This window comes from Punica granatum, chromosome 1, assembly GCF_007655135.1.
Source record: "Punica granatum isolate Tunisia-2019 chromosome 1, ASM765513v2, whole genome shotgun sequence".
In the NCBI taxonomy this organism is placed as follows: domain Eukaryota; kingdom Viridiplantae; phylum Streptophyta; class Magnoliopsida; order Myrtales; family Lythraceae; genus Punica; species Punica granatum.
This window is the reverse complement of record NC_045127.1, coordinates 44028279-44045656: the sequence shown is the minus strand read 5'-3', so window position 1 is coordinate 44045656 and position 17378 is coordinate 44028279. Positions and strand designations below refer to the sequence as shown.

The 17378-nt window shown below is 38.7% G+C and overlaps 1 protein-coding gene across 5 annotated transcripts; it reads left to right on the top strand.

Moving 5' to 3' along the window:
• Positions 1 to 1587: 1587 nt before the first annotated feature.
• On the top strand, positions 1588 to 8434 carry LOC116195413. 5 transcript variants are annotated; one of them, XM_031524779.1, is made up of 9 exons: positions 3710 to 3847; positions 5060 to 5275; positions 5941 to 5962; positions 6361 to 6417; positions 6513 to 6594; positions 6683 to 6778; positions 6878 to 7002; positions 7091 to 7109; positions 7828 to 8434. In XM_031524779.1, exons 2-9 carry the CDS (start codon positions 5179 to 5181, stop codon positions 8143 to 8145), a joined length of 816 nt encoding a protein of 271 aa, XP_031380639.1. In that variant the 5' UTR covers positions 3710 to 3847; positions 5060 to 5178; the 3' UTR covers positions 8146 to 8434. The 5 variants fall into 5 exon arrangements, 1 of the variants encoding a protein (XP_031380639.1); XR_004154670.1 differs by lacking the exons at positions 5941 to 5962; positions 6361 to 6417; positions 6513 to 6594; ... (2 more) ...; positions 7091 to 7109; positions 7828 to 8434 and adding an exon at positions 1588 to 2316 and having other exon boundaries at positions 2677 to 3847; positions 4961 to 5178; XR_004154663.1 differs by lacking the exons at positions 5941 to 5962; positions 6361 to 6417; positions 6513 to 6594; ... (2 more) ...; positions 7091 to 7109; positions 7828 to 8434 and having other exon boundaries at positions 1588 to 3847; positions 5060 to 5196.
• The last annotated feature ends 8944 nt before the right edge of the window (positions 8435 to 17378 follow it).

Below are 17378 nucleotides of genomic sequence, written 5' to 3'. Positions count from 1 at the left end.
TTTAACTTTAACTCAATTCACTACACAATAAAAATACACATTTCTCAAGTCAAAAATTTTAACTTTAACTTTAACTCAATACACTACACAACATTTATCTTTTTCTATAATCAAAATCAAAATTACTTTAACTCTAAAATCAAACACTAAAAAAAAAAATATTTTTCTGGTCCCAGCGACAAACAAGAAAAATGTTTGATTAAGACATTTCTTTGGGAGATTAAAATAATCGGAAGTTTCACCTAACTTCACTATTTTTCCAGATCAAAGAAATTTGGAAAATCTCGAGGCACACGAGTTTTTTGACATTTCCATCCATCTGCCCATATGTCCTCCCCCCCCAAAAAAATAATAAATAAATAGATTCTAGCCCATAAACCGGTTGAAAATATAGGAACATGAAATTTACCAAACAAACAATACGTAAAGAATAATAATTCTAGATTCCATAAAAAAAATAACATAAAGTAGTGTCGTATGTCCTCACTTGTTGATATAAAGATCTCATATTTGATACTTATTGAAACTACTCATTCTTCTTTATTAGTTATTTAGAATTTATCTTTCATTATACAAAGTCTCGTGACTTCTTTGTAATCCAAAAAAAGAATCTTAGATTCCTTATTTTTTTTCAGCCGAAATGTAAGAATTTTCATAATTTGCGAATCACTGAGTTTGCATTGAGAAGGAAAGGTTTTCTGCCGTCGGTGGAATGTCTCTGTCTATTCAGTTGAGTGAGCAGTCTTTGACTACAATTTCTGGAGGTCAGACTCCAAAATTGAAAACGTTAGGGAGTTAGTGATCAAAGCTGGTCACGTTGCATTATTTCTTTTCATAATATGAAAAAATATTAATTTAACTGCTTTAAATGAAATTATTGACATATAAACACATGAATTATGGACCATAAATTTATATAATAAGATAATTTTATTATTTTTTTTTGCTACCTTACAGTGAAGAATGATCATTTAAAATTTTATTCAATACTAAATAAATATACTCTCCATAACTTTTTTCTTAAGTTAGGCACAATTTGACAAATCAGTTCATTTCTTCCTATTCGTGGACAAGAAAACAAGGAGGAGGCAGAATCTTCCAAGTTTCTAGAATTCAAAATGCATCTACTTCGAGTCATCGAGACTGAACGGTCAGTAATGAGTTCGCGAACATGTGCTCGAGCCTTGCTTAGCCATTCCTCTCGAGTGAACTCAAAGCTTAGTAGTTGTCCTAGCAGATGATAAAGACCGAATTATTTGCATTAATCTTACCGCATAGGCAAACCCATCGTCATTTCGTCGCCTTTTTTTGTACCTCCAATGTTGCTAGTTGCTGTAGCATTGATGAGTTCACCTGGCGAGGTTGGATCACCTGCCAACTCATGCAAATGATCTACCCGATTTAGATCAAGAAGTCTTCGATCGACAGTCCTAGCATCCCTAGCCCGGCCCACGATCAAAAAGTTCTATCATGGGTGGGCTATAAGCTGAATCCAGAAGCCCATCACTAATTCATGCTGGGCCGGAGGGGAAGGTCTCACGATTAAATCTCCACCGTCTATTTCAAACGACCGTTGTTCTTCGCGCCATCCCACTTGTTCTTCCCTCCAAAACCCACCAAACAAGACCGGACCATATGGAAAACAGAGTCACCCTGCGATCCCAATCTCTCCACCACAGCACCACATTCTTCTGCCTCGAGAAATTATCAGGCAGTCTTTTTTTCCCCGTAGAATTATTTTACAGCGTGATACGGCACGAGAATCATAAGCACGATTGATGCGGACCTGGAATCCGATGCTTCTCACCGATAAGCTATTGCCACGTGCCTCATGGAAGCATCGCATTATAATTTATTTGCCGCCTTCGTTGCGAGCAAGATCCTCCTCGACATCAGTCCTGGAATCGGTGCATTGCGGTGATTCTAGCTACTTCTGGGACCGTAACTTTGTCTCCGAGGCCCTCAAGATTTCAGCTAAAGTCCGTTCCATCCTTGGAGGGGAGCAGTTGCATGCAGCCATAGTGAAATTTGGCTTAGTGGACGTGTTATCCTTGCAAAATCAGATCTTGGACGTGTATGTTAAGTGTGGGCGATGTCAGGACGCATGGAGACTGTTCGAAGAATTGCCCGTGAGAAACGTTGTCACTTGGAATACTCTGATTAATGGGCTCGTCGGATTTCCCCACAACGTGAAGTATGATTGCTGCACTGTTTTTTCTGCTATTAGGAGGATGCAGCTGGAATCAGTGAACCCCGATTTTCTTACCTTTAGCAGTCTTCTCCGAGCTAGTGTTGAGTGCAAAAATATGGGGATAGGTACACAGTTGCACTGTTTCATAGTGAAATATGGGTTTCTTCAGAACTGTTTTGTCAGTAATTCTCTCCTTAACTTCTATGGGAAACTTGGTGCTATACAAAATGCTAGGCAGCTTTTTGATGAAGTTAAATACCGGGATTTAGCAGTTTGGAATGCAATGCTGTCCTGCTATGCCTTGGAACCTTCTCCCAGAGGAGGGGCTTTAAGGATATTTTGCTCGATGCACCAGGAAGGCTTGAAAGGGGATGAGTTTACGTTTTCTATGTTGCTGAGCTTTTGTGCTGCTTCCGTATTTTTGCACCTAGGCAAGCAGATTCATGGGCTAATAGTTAAATTTTCTTTTGCTGTTGACGTTCTAGTTTCCAGTGCCCTCATTGATATGTATGCGAAAAATGGGCTAGTGGATGATGCTCGCAGGACCTTTGATGAGATGCCCTTTAGGAACCTGGTCTCTTGGACCACAATTATCGTATGTTATGGAAAGCAAGGAAATGGGAGGGAGACTATGAGGATTCTCCGAGAAATGCTCCGAAGAGACTTCCACCCAGATGAGTTAACCCTCTCTAGTGTTCTTACCTCATGTGGAAATGTATCTGCAACCAGCGAAATTCTTCAGTTGCATGCGTATTTGGTGAAATCACGACTTCATACCTTTTTGTCTGTATCTAATTCTCTGATCAGTGCATACTCGAAGTGTGGCAGCATAGAGAGTGCTTCACAGTGTTTTGACTCATTTGCTGAACCTGACATTGTCACATGGACTTCAATCATCTGCGCATATGGGTTTCATGGGCTTGCAAAAGAATCTTGCGAAATGTTCAGAAAGATGTTGTCCCATGAAATAAGACCTGACAAAGTTGCCTTCCTCGGGGTCCTCTCTGCCTGTAGTCACGCTGGACTAGTAAATGAAGGGCTTTACTACTTCAACTTGATGACCGATGTATATGGAATTATACCCGATTCAGAGCAGTATGCTTGTCTGATTGATCTTGCAGGGCGTCATGGTCTTCTAGAACAAGCTTATGAAGTTTTAAGCTCAATGCCGGAGCTGGATCCGAGCACTCTTGGAGCATTTATTGGGGCATGTAAGGTCCATGGAAACTCAAGACTTGCCCGGGAGGCAGCTGATAGGCTGTTCTCTTTGGAGCTGGATAAGTCTGTTAACTATACCCTCTTATCAAATATTTATGCTCTTGAAGGAAAGTGGGAAAATGTGGCAAGAGTTAGGAAACTAATGAAGCAGAGATGTGAACACAAAGTTCCTGGATGTAGCTGGATCGAGGTTTCTGGAAATGTCCATACATTTGTCTCGGGCGATAAGTCTAACCCCAGAAGCTCAGAATTGTATGATGCTCTAGAAATGTTCCTTTGGGAAGTCAATGAGGGAAGCAGTATCTTCTGCGGCTCAAATATATGGCACTATAAGCATGTGGAAGAGAAGTTATGTGACTAGAAGGCAACAGATCTGCAGATGCTGCGCCCTCTGTCATCGTTTCATAACTACAAGGATAAGAAATTTTTATCCACAAGGTCAGTAATCCCAAGCTTTCATATCTAATGTACTCTGGCCCCTTGTATGAACTGTTTTCTTCACTATACTGCCTCTTTCTTTCTTTGACCTCCATGAGATAACTCAAATGCACACCATCTGGTTGAAATTTTGGACTGGGAGACGCGTACATGTCTTGGGGAAAAGTTGAGGTAGGTTGAAACTTTGAAAGGCAAAAACTGCAAAATTGGCCATAACGGAGAAGGCAAAGCTGGCATGAAATTTTTATCTGACACCTCGGAGATTTGGATGAATTCTGCAAACCGACTCCATAAATCCTGAGAAGTATCTAGAGTAATATCACATCCTCGGCTTCCGGATTGGTATCTTAACCCAATTGCCAGTAAAATCTATAGAGATTATTTTCAGATATATTGTTATTACTACCTGAGACCAACCTTTATCGCCTCCTTAAATCTCCAACTTTTCTGAAGAATTCTTTGGGCACTCTCTTGCTTTTTGATAAAATTTGATGCGTCCTCGTTTCCCAACCTAAAAAATATGACTTTATACTTGCTTCTCTTAAAGTTTTGCATCCTCTATACCGAATCTGGGGCCCATCCTAGGTCATTACTTATCAAAATATGATCGGTTGACGAATGTGGGTTGGTTCAAGTGGTGCGGTGCTTGTTCCCCTTAAGCAAAGTCTCAGGTTTGAGACTTGTGAATGGAGAAAATCCACGCTGGGAAAGATTTCCCCTTTAGTGAGCTGACCCGGCTCGAATTGGATTAATCAGGGTCGTTTGTACTTCCGAATACCAAAGTGCATGCCGAAAAATACGACCCTGCTATGATCTACCGCAAAATTATCATTCTTTATCCATCCTATGCAAATGAAATTGTTGTCTTGGGTCCTTTTACGGGAATGCGGTTATGGAGTGTTTCATGAAAAGCTGCATGTCCTGTCTCAGCAACTGTGAGCTGCCACGTACATGTGCATGATGAGATGAGATTAGGCAGTTAGGGTAGTTAACAAAAAAGACATAGTTATTTATTTATTTATTTAGGGGGTTATTAACATTTGCAATTATGTAACTGTCACCATGATTTATTCTCATCCCCAAAATAGTGACTTCCATGTCTGCCTGAACCAGTTTTTCTTCCCAGCTTTCCAAATATCTTCTCCTGTCCCGTATGCGCTCTGTACCTGAAATCTGCATAAATCCTCTCGTCGTCTTCCTCCCTTCTCTCAGAGGTGCTCGCAGCCATTGATACACCAACTCGATCCTCTGTAGCATCAACGACCTGATCAGGGTCTTGGGTTGGTGTTCGAACAGTTTGTCGATTTCTTTGATTTCTCTCGTCTGTGGAAATGGGGAAAGACAAGCTGGAGAAAATGGAGCTGCGTCGGGGCTACAGGAATGTGTGGCACTCAGATCTACTGTCTACGGTTGCTGCCGATGCTCCCTGTAATCTCTCTTTTCCTTGCTCTTCCTCCATGCATTGTTCTCTTTGTTCGGTTTCATTTCCTAGAAAAATTATTGGGGAAGCAAACAATTGATTCTGGGACAAATGATGGGTGTTGAGGTTCTGAGAGGAGCAGAGGTCATGTGCTCTGTTTCTTGGAATTCAGTGTCCTCTGCTTCCATTATCAGCTGCATTGCATAGATTACATGAGGCAATGCAATAAAAAGAAAGATGCGGAAGAGGGATGTTATCTCCGGAGAAAGAGCTTTGGACGAAGCCATTTGCATTGCATGTACTGTCTCCCCATGAAAATCATTTCGACTGTCGAACACCATAAAATTTATATTATGCAGTTGTGCCTTATTCACATATTAATCCGTCAACCTGAGTATTGTGAATAAAATTTCCCTTTTCCCGATCCACCTGAAAATTTGATATAATGTTTTGTGGAGAGAACATTTTGGAGCTGTGAATGCCTTAATTCTGAATGAAGTCTAGGTTATGATGGTTTTGAGTGATTTCGAAGTCTACAATAAGTTTCCGTCCATTCTTTTTCTGTACCTGTTCTTGCATTCGATAAATATGCACTAATGCTCACACTTAAGTTATTACTGACGAAATTTTAAGCAATTTCTGACAATTTTTTCTTTTTTTTTGGGGCATGCAGATTGTTGCTTCGCTACGTGGTGGTAAGTGTTATTACTGCAATGTATGTGCTTTTCATATATGAGCTTAGTCAGAGTGTGCTTGATGTGAACCATTTTCATTCTGAATCAATAGGATAAATGAGTGCCTTCGTGATTAAAAGAATGAAATACTTTTGGTTTTTCATTGTTTACACCTCGCACATTGACCAGGTTATAGCTATTCAATCTTTTTGAAAATGAAAATGAGATATTAGCATGAAACATCACCTTTTTCCTTCCCTTATACCAATGAACAGTAAGATTGGATCATATAGTTGCTTCAAGATCATAAGTAAAATCGACCATTCTTCTTATTGTTGTTTCCTTCCATAATTCAGATAAGCTTGCAAGTTACTTGGGACTACTCATTTATTCTTATTCCTTGTTCTCTGTGGTGACAGTGCTCCCTGTGCTTCGTTTATGCTACGCAAACGGGCTCTTTATGATGATATGTCGAGGTAGAATATCGAGACATTCGAGGAGTTGGACTTCACTTCTTGTGTCTGTATAAGAATACACTTTTGCTGGTCCTGATTCTTCTTTCACACCACAGGTACACATGCTGCGGTGGCTTTATGCCATGCAGCGGTAAATGTGGAGAACAAAAATGTCCTTTCTTTTGCCTTTGTACTGAGGTAATAAATTATGTGGCCGCCTGAGTTTTTGCTTGTGTAATTTTTTCCATTACTAGATCTTGATCGGCCTTCACTTCTCTTTTTTCAGGTTACGCTGTGCTTCCCTAACTCCGTTGCTTCCACAAGATTCATGTTGCAAGATGAGTTCAATATTCAGACTACAAAATGTGATAACTGCATCATTGTAATCTCTCTCTCTCTCTCATTACTTTCTCTTGCTGTCTTTATCTTGATTCTTCCTAAGAGTATGTCTCGCCTTTGTATTTAATCCTGTCTCTTGTAGGGATTTATGATCTGTGTCGACCAATTGGCATGTATATTTTCCTTGCTTGCCTGCATACTTGGCAGCGATGAGCTTACTGAGGCTGCCCACATACTGAACTGTTTGGCCGAATTTGTATATTGCACGTAAGGCCCTTACTCAATACTATCCAGCTTCTGTTTAAGTTCTTCACAAAATTGTCCTGTTGATCGTATTCAAATGTTCCATCTGCAGGGTTTGTGCGTGCATGCAGGTACGCAAAATGTTCCATAGGCCTACATTTAATATGTTTATACTAATCAGGTTTCCGATACATGTAGAACGAATTACTACAGATATTGTTATTTGAACTACTTCTTGACCACTCTGGTTTTTGTTGTGCTACATATCTCTGGTGCATCATCTTACCGATTTTAACTCTTAGAAAAACAGGGATCACTTTGACTTAGCATCAAAGCATAGATTCTGTTTTCCACTCTTGGCAACCCCGAGTTTCTGTCTATTTATTGTGTCTTTGTCCCTGTTATTATTTCTGGATAGACATATCAAGTCCCACTTCCACATTGAGGAACTGTCAAATTGTGCTTGATCTAAATTATGAGTGCATCATCCTACTAGCATAAGCTTTAAGGAAAAGTATTCCTCTATGGTTATTAAATCTGTGAATAAATCAACAGTTGATAATGTTCAGTGGTCCAGAAAAAATTCCGCATAAACCTTCTGACTGCATTTAGATATTCGTCATCCAGTTCTCTCTCTTACGAGCTGCTTTTGATCCATCTTAAACCTTAAGGCGGTAGACAAGAAGCGTGGCATTATATACTTATTTAATGATCGAATCTCCATTTGCTTTTGTTATTTATTGTCACATTGTTTACACCAAATAGAAGATGATTTCCTTTTGCAAAGGAGTTGAAAGGAGGTATCCTATTCACATAATTCACTTAGCATGAGGTTTCTACACATTGCAGACGCAACACAAGATCGAGATGGACAAGAGGGACGGCCATTTTGGGCCTGCACCGGTGATGGCAGTCCCACCAGTGCAGCAAATGTCACGTATGGACCAGCCCATTCCTCCTGCAGTCGGATATTATCCACAACCACCACTGCAACAAACACCACATCAACCACCACCCACTGCTTATGGGCATCCTCCTCCTGCCTACGGCTACCCTGCTCCTCCTCCTCCCTATGCTAACGCCTACCCACCTGCTGGTTATCCTCCTTTGCCTCCCGCCTATCCTCAAGTTCCTCCTCCTCCTCGTCCTCCTCCTAAAGGCCAGTAATGAAGCTTGAATTGTGATTTCACGGGTGAATGAGAATCTCCGCATCTGCAGCTTGTTATTCGTATCAGTTATTCTTATCAGTCATCCCTGTAAAGAGCTTATTGTTCCCGGCTCTGCTTAGCACAAGTATTTCCTTTGGGCTAATGAGTGAAGAGGGCAACAGTAAACCCGTTATACCTCTCTAAGTGTAGTACTGAATGTACCGAATAATATAGCTTTAAATGGGACTGTGGGCTGCTCAAGCTCCCTGCAAACTAGAAAACTTTATACCTGTCGACGTACTTTCATCTTTCACAGCATCTAACGATTTCTTTCCTCGGAAATCCTGCATTACATCAATTGATCACAGGGCAAAGAGCAGCGGCGATCAGTCTCGAGTTTGTGCAAGTGGACTGCATGTGTGTGCTTTTCGTGTTTAGCCCACAAGGACGTGGGTTCCAACCACCCTCGTACTCGCACATGAAATTGCGGCTGTTCATGCACCTGAGAGAATAAACTCCCCTAATAACAGACTCTTGCACAGGAACTGACAACAGAATTCCATCATTTTGAATGTAAACGATGTCGATATAGAAAGGCATGAACGGGAATCTGGACCTTAGGACAGAGCTGGTGGGAAGACAATTCCAAATAAGCTTCCATAGAAGGAGCTTATGTCATTCATGAATCTTGAGCCGCCGGAGTGCTCTCCACTCTTTTTGATTAAGGGGAGATCTTGGGAATCTGTGATGCTGATCTATTAGGTAGGCTGAGGAAGTGGAAAGATTTATATTTGAGGAGCCTTGCAAGGAGAGAGTGTCATAAGGGAGCTGGGGCTTAATGATAATGGAACAGATGGCCTGGACAGAATCTGGACTGAAGAGGGAGTGCAGAAGTGGATGATTCCAGATTCGGGTTCCAGGATAGAACAAGTCGCAGACCCAAAGATTGTGTTGGATAGAGAGGGAAGATGAGGGTGTAGGTTTAAAACCAGGGAGGTTAGGTACCCAAGGATCGTCCCAGATGTTAACCGGGAGGCATTACTAATAAAGAAGCATGAGCCTTTTGCAATGAGGTCTCGAGTTTTACAGATCCCCTTCCAGAAGAAGGAAGAGCTGCGTTTTGGGGTATGGGAGAGGAAAGCTTGGTGATCGATACTTGGCTCTTAGGAGCTGGATGTGAGGTTTGTTTTGGATAGAATGTATGGCCCATGCTTATTTAGAAAGAATGGCTCGATTGTAATCAACCTCCATGAACTTTTGAGGCACAAAGAGAGGGCCAGGATTTGTGGTGCATTTTTAGGTTTACCCGAGGAGTTAAACCCCCACCAAAAGTTTGAGAACATAAGAGTCTAATCGATAGCAAATGACTTTTGGAAGGAGGAAGGTGCTCATGGAAAAAAATGTAGGGATGGCGGCTGCCACTGATTTGATCAAAACACCACTGGCAACTTGGGAAAGAGTTTTTGCCTTCCACATCTCGATTTTTTTTTTTCCCACCTTATCCAAGAGAGGCTGAAAAGTGGAAATTTTTGCCTTTTGGATGTGAAGAGGTAGCCCCAAATATTTTGAATTCAAATAATCACCTTGCTTGATTCTGAAAAAAATAGTTACGCAAGGGATTTGGGACATTTGTACTGAAGAAGAAAGCCGATTTTCGAAAATTTATTTTTTGCCCATACCAAAGATGGTAAGTTCGCAGCGTGTCAAACAAACTTTGGAGGTTTTCTTTAGTTGTCTTGGCCAAGAGAAAAAGATCGTCGGCAAAAAGGAGGCGAGTGAATGTTTGACAGACCCTTCCCATCTTAATTCCCAGGGTGTGTGTCCTAAGGCCTCCTTTTGAGAGAGGAGACGAGAGAGCACTTCCGTGGCAATTAAGTAAAGGAAGGGGATGAAGGATCACCTTGTTGGATACCACGGGAAGGATTGATAAAACCATGGGGCTTCCCATTGATCTGGACGGAGTAGGATGCTGTAGAAATGCACTGTGAAATCCAAAGTATCCATGCTTCATCAAGACCCAAACCACGCATTATTTCTAGGAGAAGAGGCCATTCAAGACGATGAAATGCTTTCTCCATGTCAATCTTTATAGCAACATAATGATCATTCCCAGTATGATGATTTAAGAAGTGCATAATATCATGTGCTATAATAGAATTTTCAGAATTTTAAGTCGTGGAAGAAGTGGTCATAAGTTGGATGGTGGGATGAGTAAAGATTAGAGAAGTGGGATAAGAAGGCAGAGGCTATGGTTGGAATATCTGATGTCCAACGGTTTGGGGGATTTTGAGAAATTCTATGGCATCATGTCTCCTCTTGATAATCGTGGAGAGGTGGAAAAACCTGGTATTAAGGTGGGAAGATGACAGCCATAATTGCATGGATTTTTTTGTTTCCAAATAAATGAGTAATCTAGTCATAAGGAAGTGCGAATGATATATGTCAACATATGTAAACAGATTCATGAGATATGATCCCAAATGAAATGTTCTATATGACCTGACGACTTATCGCATTTGGGATCGAAGAGAAATAAATTTTTGTTTCCTATTTATAGGGCATTTGTAACACTGAATTTGTAAAATGTCACATATGTCGAGGACTTTTTTCATATTATGGAGAAATTCGTTATTTTTCAAAAAAATAAATATATATTATCATTTACAAATAAAAAGGATGAATAACTAAAATACATTGAATTTGACACAATAAAATATAACAAAATTCATTGAATTGAAATTGATAGGTCAATTCAATGTGGAGCTGAGGATTTTGACAATATAGTTATGTGGTACTTTCTCCTTTCCCTGGCACTACACTCTCATTCTTAGAAATCTTATCAAATCCTCTCGATATCCTACATACATTAAACATAGAAAATAATTTATCGATATTCTACATACGTAGATTAAAGACAATGCACTTGTAAAGCATTAATATAAAATGGACAAATACATGATCTCTGCTTTAGAATTAAATTCTCCGAACAATCGAAATGATGATCAACCGTGAGTTGAGGACTAATCAATGGAGCTCTGACAATACGAATAGTCAAAAGGACGATCAAGCACGAGTTGAGGGTTAATCAATGGAACTCTCACAATATCATTGGTTAGGCTTTATATATTACTAGTCGAGACTTTATACTAAATATAGTAATTTAATATTACCATTTTCTTTTGTTACAACATTAACGATAATCTTAAAAGTGGTAATATATTTGAGTGGGAATGTGGATGGTCAATAATCTGAAATGATAATGCACCAAGCGCTACTTAAAAGATTATGGGTACAGATAAAAAAAAAATTATGGTTCGATTCTCACCATGAATCCGCATGCCCTTCCCTCTGTTTATGCATCCCTTTCTAACTCCTTTTCGTTTCTAACAAAAAAGAAAAAAAAAGAATTAAGTATTTTCACGTGTATATCTAATTATGTATCTTTAATTTTGAACCCGCAAGTGGGAAAAAAGGGTCCATAATGTGAACTTGTGCAATATAAACACAGTGCTCTTAGAAATTGATGCCAAACAAATAAACTTATCCCATCTCCTATCGAGTGCAAAATATCTGATGTGGTCGTGTGCCTATGGAATGTAAGGTGAATTTCGAAAATATAAATCGACATATTAGATTGCCAGTAAAAGTTAAGGAATATTGATATGACAAAGTCTGGGCGCCTATAGTCTTATATATATAGGTTAACAGGTACAAGAAAAAATATTATAGCGATAGTAGTTTTTCAATTCAACTTTTAATTTGAATTCGTATATAGAGTGTAGTCGCAAGAGGTTGAGAACATATTAAGTCACATATGTTTTTATTTACAGTGATTTCGATGGATCTGATATATTTTTTTGTCTCTGTAATTTTTCCTCTTGGACATTTTTCACTATATCCATTTTTATCATCAACGGACATTCATTGATCACCGAGGAAAAAAAAAACTATTGGCCATTATTGTACATATGTACTTTTCAAGGTGCATTAATTTTGTCTGCAAAATGTAAATTTCAATAATGCGAATGTTGCAATAAAATTTTTGGTCATTCTTTAGTAGAGTTTTTTAGATTTTTCGTTATTTTATTAGATTATTTTGAATTTTTTTGAGTGCTTATTTCCAAATGGGTTTTGGGTGGTTTTTTATCTGCAAAACACTGGTCCGGAGAAGAATGGGGACCAAAATTTTACTCAAAAAACCGAACCTACCCACCCGTTTCCACCCCTACTTCCAATACATTTCTTTCCTTAATTAACCAATCATAATATATAAAAGTTGAGGCACATAGACAAGAAAACGCCACATAAGCAAAATCATAAACTCACAGCTCCACATTGCAATGACCTTTGGATTTCAATTCAGTGAAGTTACATTATGTTTTGCTTGGTCATATTCGACGTACTTTAGTTATGTATTCATATCATTTGTATGTAATAATACATACTTAAATTTCTTGAAAAATTAAAAGTTGTTTCGATAACTGGAAAGAATTCCTCGATAGATGTGAAATCATTCAAATTCAATGTTCCATATTCCAATAAATACAAGAATTAAAATTTGGATCTCCACCGATGAAAATGCTTACTCTAACCATCGGGCTACTCCATTGAAGATTATTGTTATCCGCATTTCTATAAGGCTAGATGCCGTATTTGTTTGCACTCATAATTTCTATTTTTAATTAGGTCCACTTGGTAAATTATGTAAATTTGTGTTTGGTTTTTGAGTTGAATAATGATTCAACACAACTTGATTTTGTACAACGATTGCAAGTATTGATAAATATATTACTGTGTGAGAATATATATATATATATGTATGTATATATAGATATAAAAGTATATGTGAAATTTATTATTAAATAATTGGTATGTATATATAGATGTGAAAGTAGATAGATAATTTATTATTTAAAAAATGATTATAAAAATGGTTAGAAAAAATATGTGAAAAAATTTATTATTAAATTAGGGAAAAAGATAAAAATGTAATGATTGTGTTGTTGAATTAATGAAAAATAAAGTTGAATGAGTTGAGTAAAATTTTGATTCGAAAACCAAACGGACCTAGCTATATTTTTTTTTCTTCATATCTATATTTACTAGTATGTTATATGTGTTAATTACTTACTTTTGATCCTGCAAAAATAGATAGAAATTTACCGCATAAAGAGCAGGTATCAACTAGTTAAATGCTTGCTTAATTTATCAAATGTGACCCAAGCCTTTCTGTTCTCTTTGTTTAAAGCTGCAAAGGGAGCGGAGGGACAAAGAGGAGACTGACTTGTGCTCAAATGCACATTCCTTTGAATGGAGTCTAAGTAAAACAATGCATGTATATGAGACAGTTCCCAAGTTGTTTCTGGAACGAGAAAATATTAGATGGTGATCGATCAATGAGGCAGTATGACCGACTAACAACCAGATTTCATCTCATGTAAAGACGAGGGAGAAATTTTCTCACTAGGAATTGTATCAAGGATCAGGAAAGAGGTATAGAAAGTCTCATTAATGAGAATCAACTCAAAGCCTCTTGATTTCATATTGAGGACGAGTGCCAACTGCATTGGTCCTGTTTCTCGCCTGATATGTCCTCTCGAAGCAGATGATCTTATCAAGGCTTGAGACTGTGGGCCTAAATCATATATTGGTGACCATAGTTTACTATGGAATTTCTACTAGCAGGTGTAGAGTGTGATGATCCAGACCATTGTACTAAGATGATGATCCATGGCCATCAGAAAGGTTGTTGTAGATGGCCGGTGGTCATTGTGTCCAGAATAGACTTCCGCCTTGAACCAGTGCATAGGGCTTCAGCAAGGGATCCATTAGCCTTTGATGCCGCGTCGCTTAGGGATGGATGTGTTCTATTCCCTGGCCAGCGATCAACCGATTTTCCTCTAGTGGCTTTTGTCTGCCCTTTCCTGTTCCCGTGGATTCAGGCCATGCCAGTTTATATCGGGTCCTTTGACTTCTTCTAGTCATTCCTTTCCTGTATCTACGGTTCATACTCATCGAGTTTGGTGTTTTAACTAATGGAGGCTTCATTGAATTGGGACAGAGCATCTGCAAAGATTAATTTTATTTGGTTAGGGGTCGTAAAGAGATTGTTATGTTCATCACGATGCATCTAGACAACCTTAACGTCCTTGACAACTAGCATACGCGTAGGGTAGTAAAGCTAGTTGTCGATGGTGTCGTGACCTTTGAACATTTCTTTCTTCGTGAATTAGGCGAACCTAACAGCCTGTTGTCGAAAGGGAGACATATACATCATATACCGGCTAATTAGAGCAGACCAGTTTGGACCTTTTATGAATACGCATGTTGTTGGCATATAACTGTCGCATGAGTCCGAAATTTCAGTAGAAACACATCGTAGTCATGGTTAAACCGACATGTAAATAGAAATTTATCTTAATCAATAGGTTGGGAATACCTCACGGTCTCATTGAAAATAAAATTTGTCCATGATAATGAGTCTTTGCTGTCATGCTAAAACTTCTAACAGTAAAGGACACGGTGAGCATCTCAGAAGTTTCTGAAATTCAATCTGGTGGCTTCTGCGAAAATTGTAACTACCAAAGTCGTTTTTTGTGCCTGGAAGTCATCAATCAAGAATGCTGACCGCTGGATCCGCTAAGATGTAATTTCAACTTTTAAACCGGACCCTCTTCTGTTCGAATCGAATATCAACGTGAATGCGATTGAGATCACAACTGCTCAATGAAAGTGATCAGACAAGAAAGGAGTGGAAATGGGAATGGGGGAAATGAATGGGTGAGGGGTGGGCAGGACACAAATTTGTTCAGATTCAAATGGGTACCAATTAATTCATCCCTCATGCATGTTGTGTTGCAGAGCTCACAGGCCATGACATTGAACCCCCCCCATTTCCCTGCTTGCCTTCATCTCTCCCTATTCTCATGGCCTGAGATAGAGACCGATCACTGATCACTGCCCTTCAGTTCCTTCTCACCTCTCTCTCTCCCCGTGCGTTGTTTCGAAGATTAGACCGGCCAATTTGATTTCCCATATCATATCCAAATCGAGACGATATCATGATTAATTACTGATAAGTCTCAATGGTACCTTATAACAGTCGCCTAGGATTAAGGATTGTCGATCCTGAAACAGGTAAAGCAGATCGGGTGTCATTCATCAGGGAAAAAAAAAAATCAAGATCGGGTGTTAGGACCAAATTCGACCCTTCTGCTAAGGTCACTGAAAGATTGAGAGAAACTCAATATTAAGAAGTTCTCATAATGAGTTTGGAGGTACCTTGTGGCAGTCGCTCTTTAGGCGTAAATCGTAATGTTAACGGGGCGACTTAAGGAGCAGCAGCATTATCAATCCCGGGATGACACTATTCCTTCCATTCCTAGTTCACATGATCAATTTGAGAGGTGAACGTCTCTTTTATCCTCTTCTGATATACTATTACTGCTGGTTATAACCCGAACAAAAGGGGTCGATCGGAGAGTTGTATTCAAGTTTGGACATGATTTTATAATGCTTCGCTTGTCATAAGCTAGTCAAGTTACTCAAAGAATAAATACTCAAGTCGAGTTTGGCCACACTTATTGCTTGATTGACTTGTAAGATGCATGTCAGTCTTACTTAGAATTACAACTACAAATAGGCCATCCTTATTAATGAAACCATGCACAACCAGCTAAAAAGTCTCATATACCCCCGATTCTTCTCATCGATCACGTGTTTAATAGAGAAATAGTAATAAACCACGCCGCATCCATAAAGGTTGACCTTCGGATGGCTATGATCATCCCAAAATCTCACATGCTGCTCTCATGTTCAATTCAATCTCTTAAACCGATCTGTTTACATTTGCTTTAAATTTTAAAGCAACAAATGGGGTTGGGGATTTTTGACACGATATAATAATACGACATGGATATGGCACGAAAATGAATAGATTCGATTTAGCTAAACATATTTCGGGTCTAAACTTTTTGGGAAGTGTATGTTCGGCCAAACAACAATGCAACGATTAATCTTCATCTCCTACTAGTGTAATTGAGATAGAAACCAATCAAATTAACCAATCAGCAATAAAGAAAAAGAACACAAAGAATTTTACGTGGAAAATCAGGAAAAATCATGGGACCAACTCCAAATCAACGATTCACTATCAATGAAGATTACACAATGTTTTTCATCAAGGATAAACCCTTGGACCACCAAACTCAAAAGACACATTCTATTGGATCACCTAAACACAAAAAATTCGTCAACCACAAGGGTAGTTTACAAAACTAGTCACAACAACACCTAGAGAGCTCAAATAAGAATTCTGATTGTTCATAACCTAGCCTCACGTGTGGTGAAGCTGCTGCCAAAAGTTTCATCCTGATCGGAGTTCGTTTGATGTCCCGATCGAGGTTTGATCCCTAGATGGGCGGACAAAAATACTGCCCTGCTGCTTCTCTATATTATGCCGTTCTGCTGCTTCTCTGTATTCTGCCGTTCCGCTGATTTTTTGTCCCTCTGTAACTCCACTCCTTGCTAAGCTATTTTGCTGAAAATTAACCCTACAAAAGTGAGTCCTTAGCCCTATTAAAACCCGATAAAAGTCTAACATGATTTAAACTCAATTTTTTCCAAATTGGAAGGATACCCAACAAAACAAATTGAATTTGCCTAACCCGCATAAACAATAGTGTCTTAACCGGTTAAATCAAATAACCTGCATAAACGCAATCATATCCATTTAGTTAGATGTGTTTTATGTGTTATTCAACCTACTAAATCTATTTACCCCTTTATGAAAAAAATATATATATTTATTTCAAGTCGTAATTGAAACTTGCACACTCGGCCACTGCCCACTGAGACACAGGCGTCTCATTTCATTTCATCTCCCTAATTATATTATTTTGTGTGGTTATCATTTTGTGTTTTATGTGAATTTTTTTTGTTGTATTTACTCGTGTAAATATTATTCGAATTGTTCATTATAGGTATTTGTGTTGTAGGGTAGGTATGTATACGTATACATAATTGGATACTCTTAATTAGACACGTAATTAATTAGGTAAAATCATGTCAACTAGAAGTAATTAAATAGTTATTTAGAATTTTTCTTTTTATTATATTAAACATCGTGCTTCCTTTGTAATCGAAAAAAGACCGTATTCGGATTTTTCAAATTTTGACATGTTTAATAAACATGTTGTGTTAGAATTCAAACCTTTATGACACGAATCCATTTAGACTACGATACGTATAAAC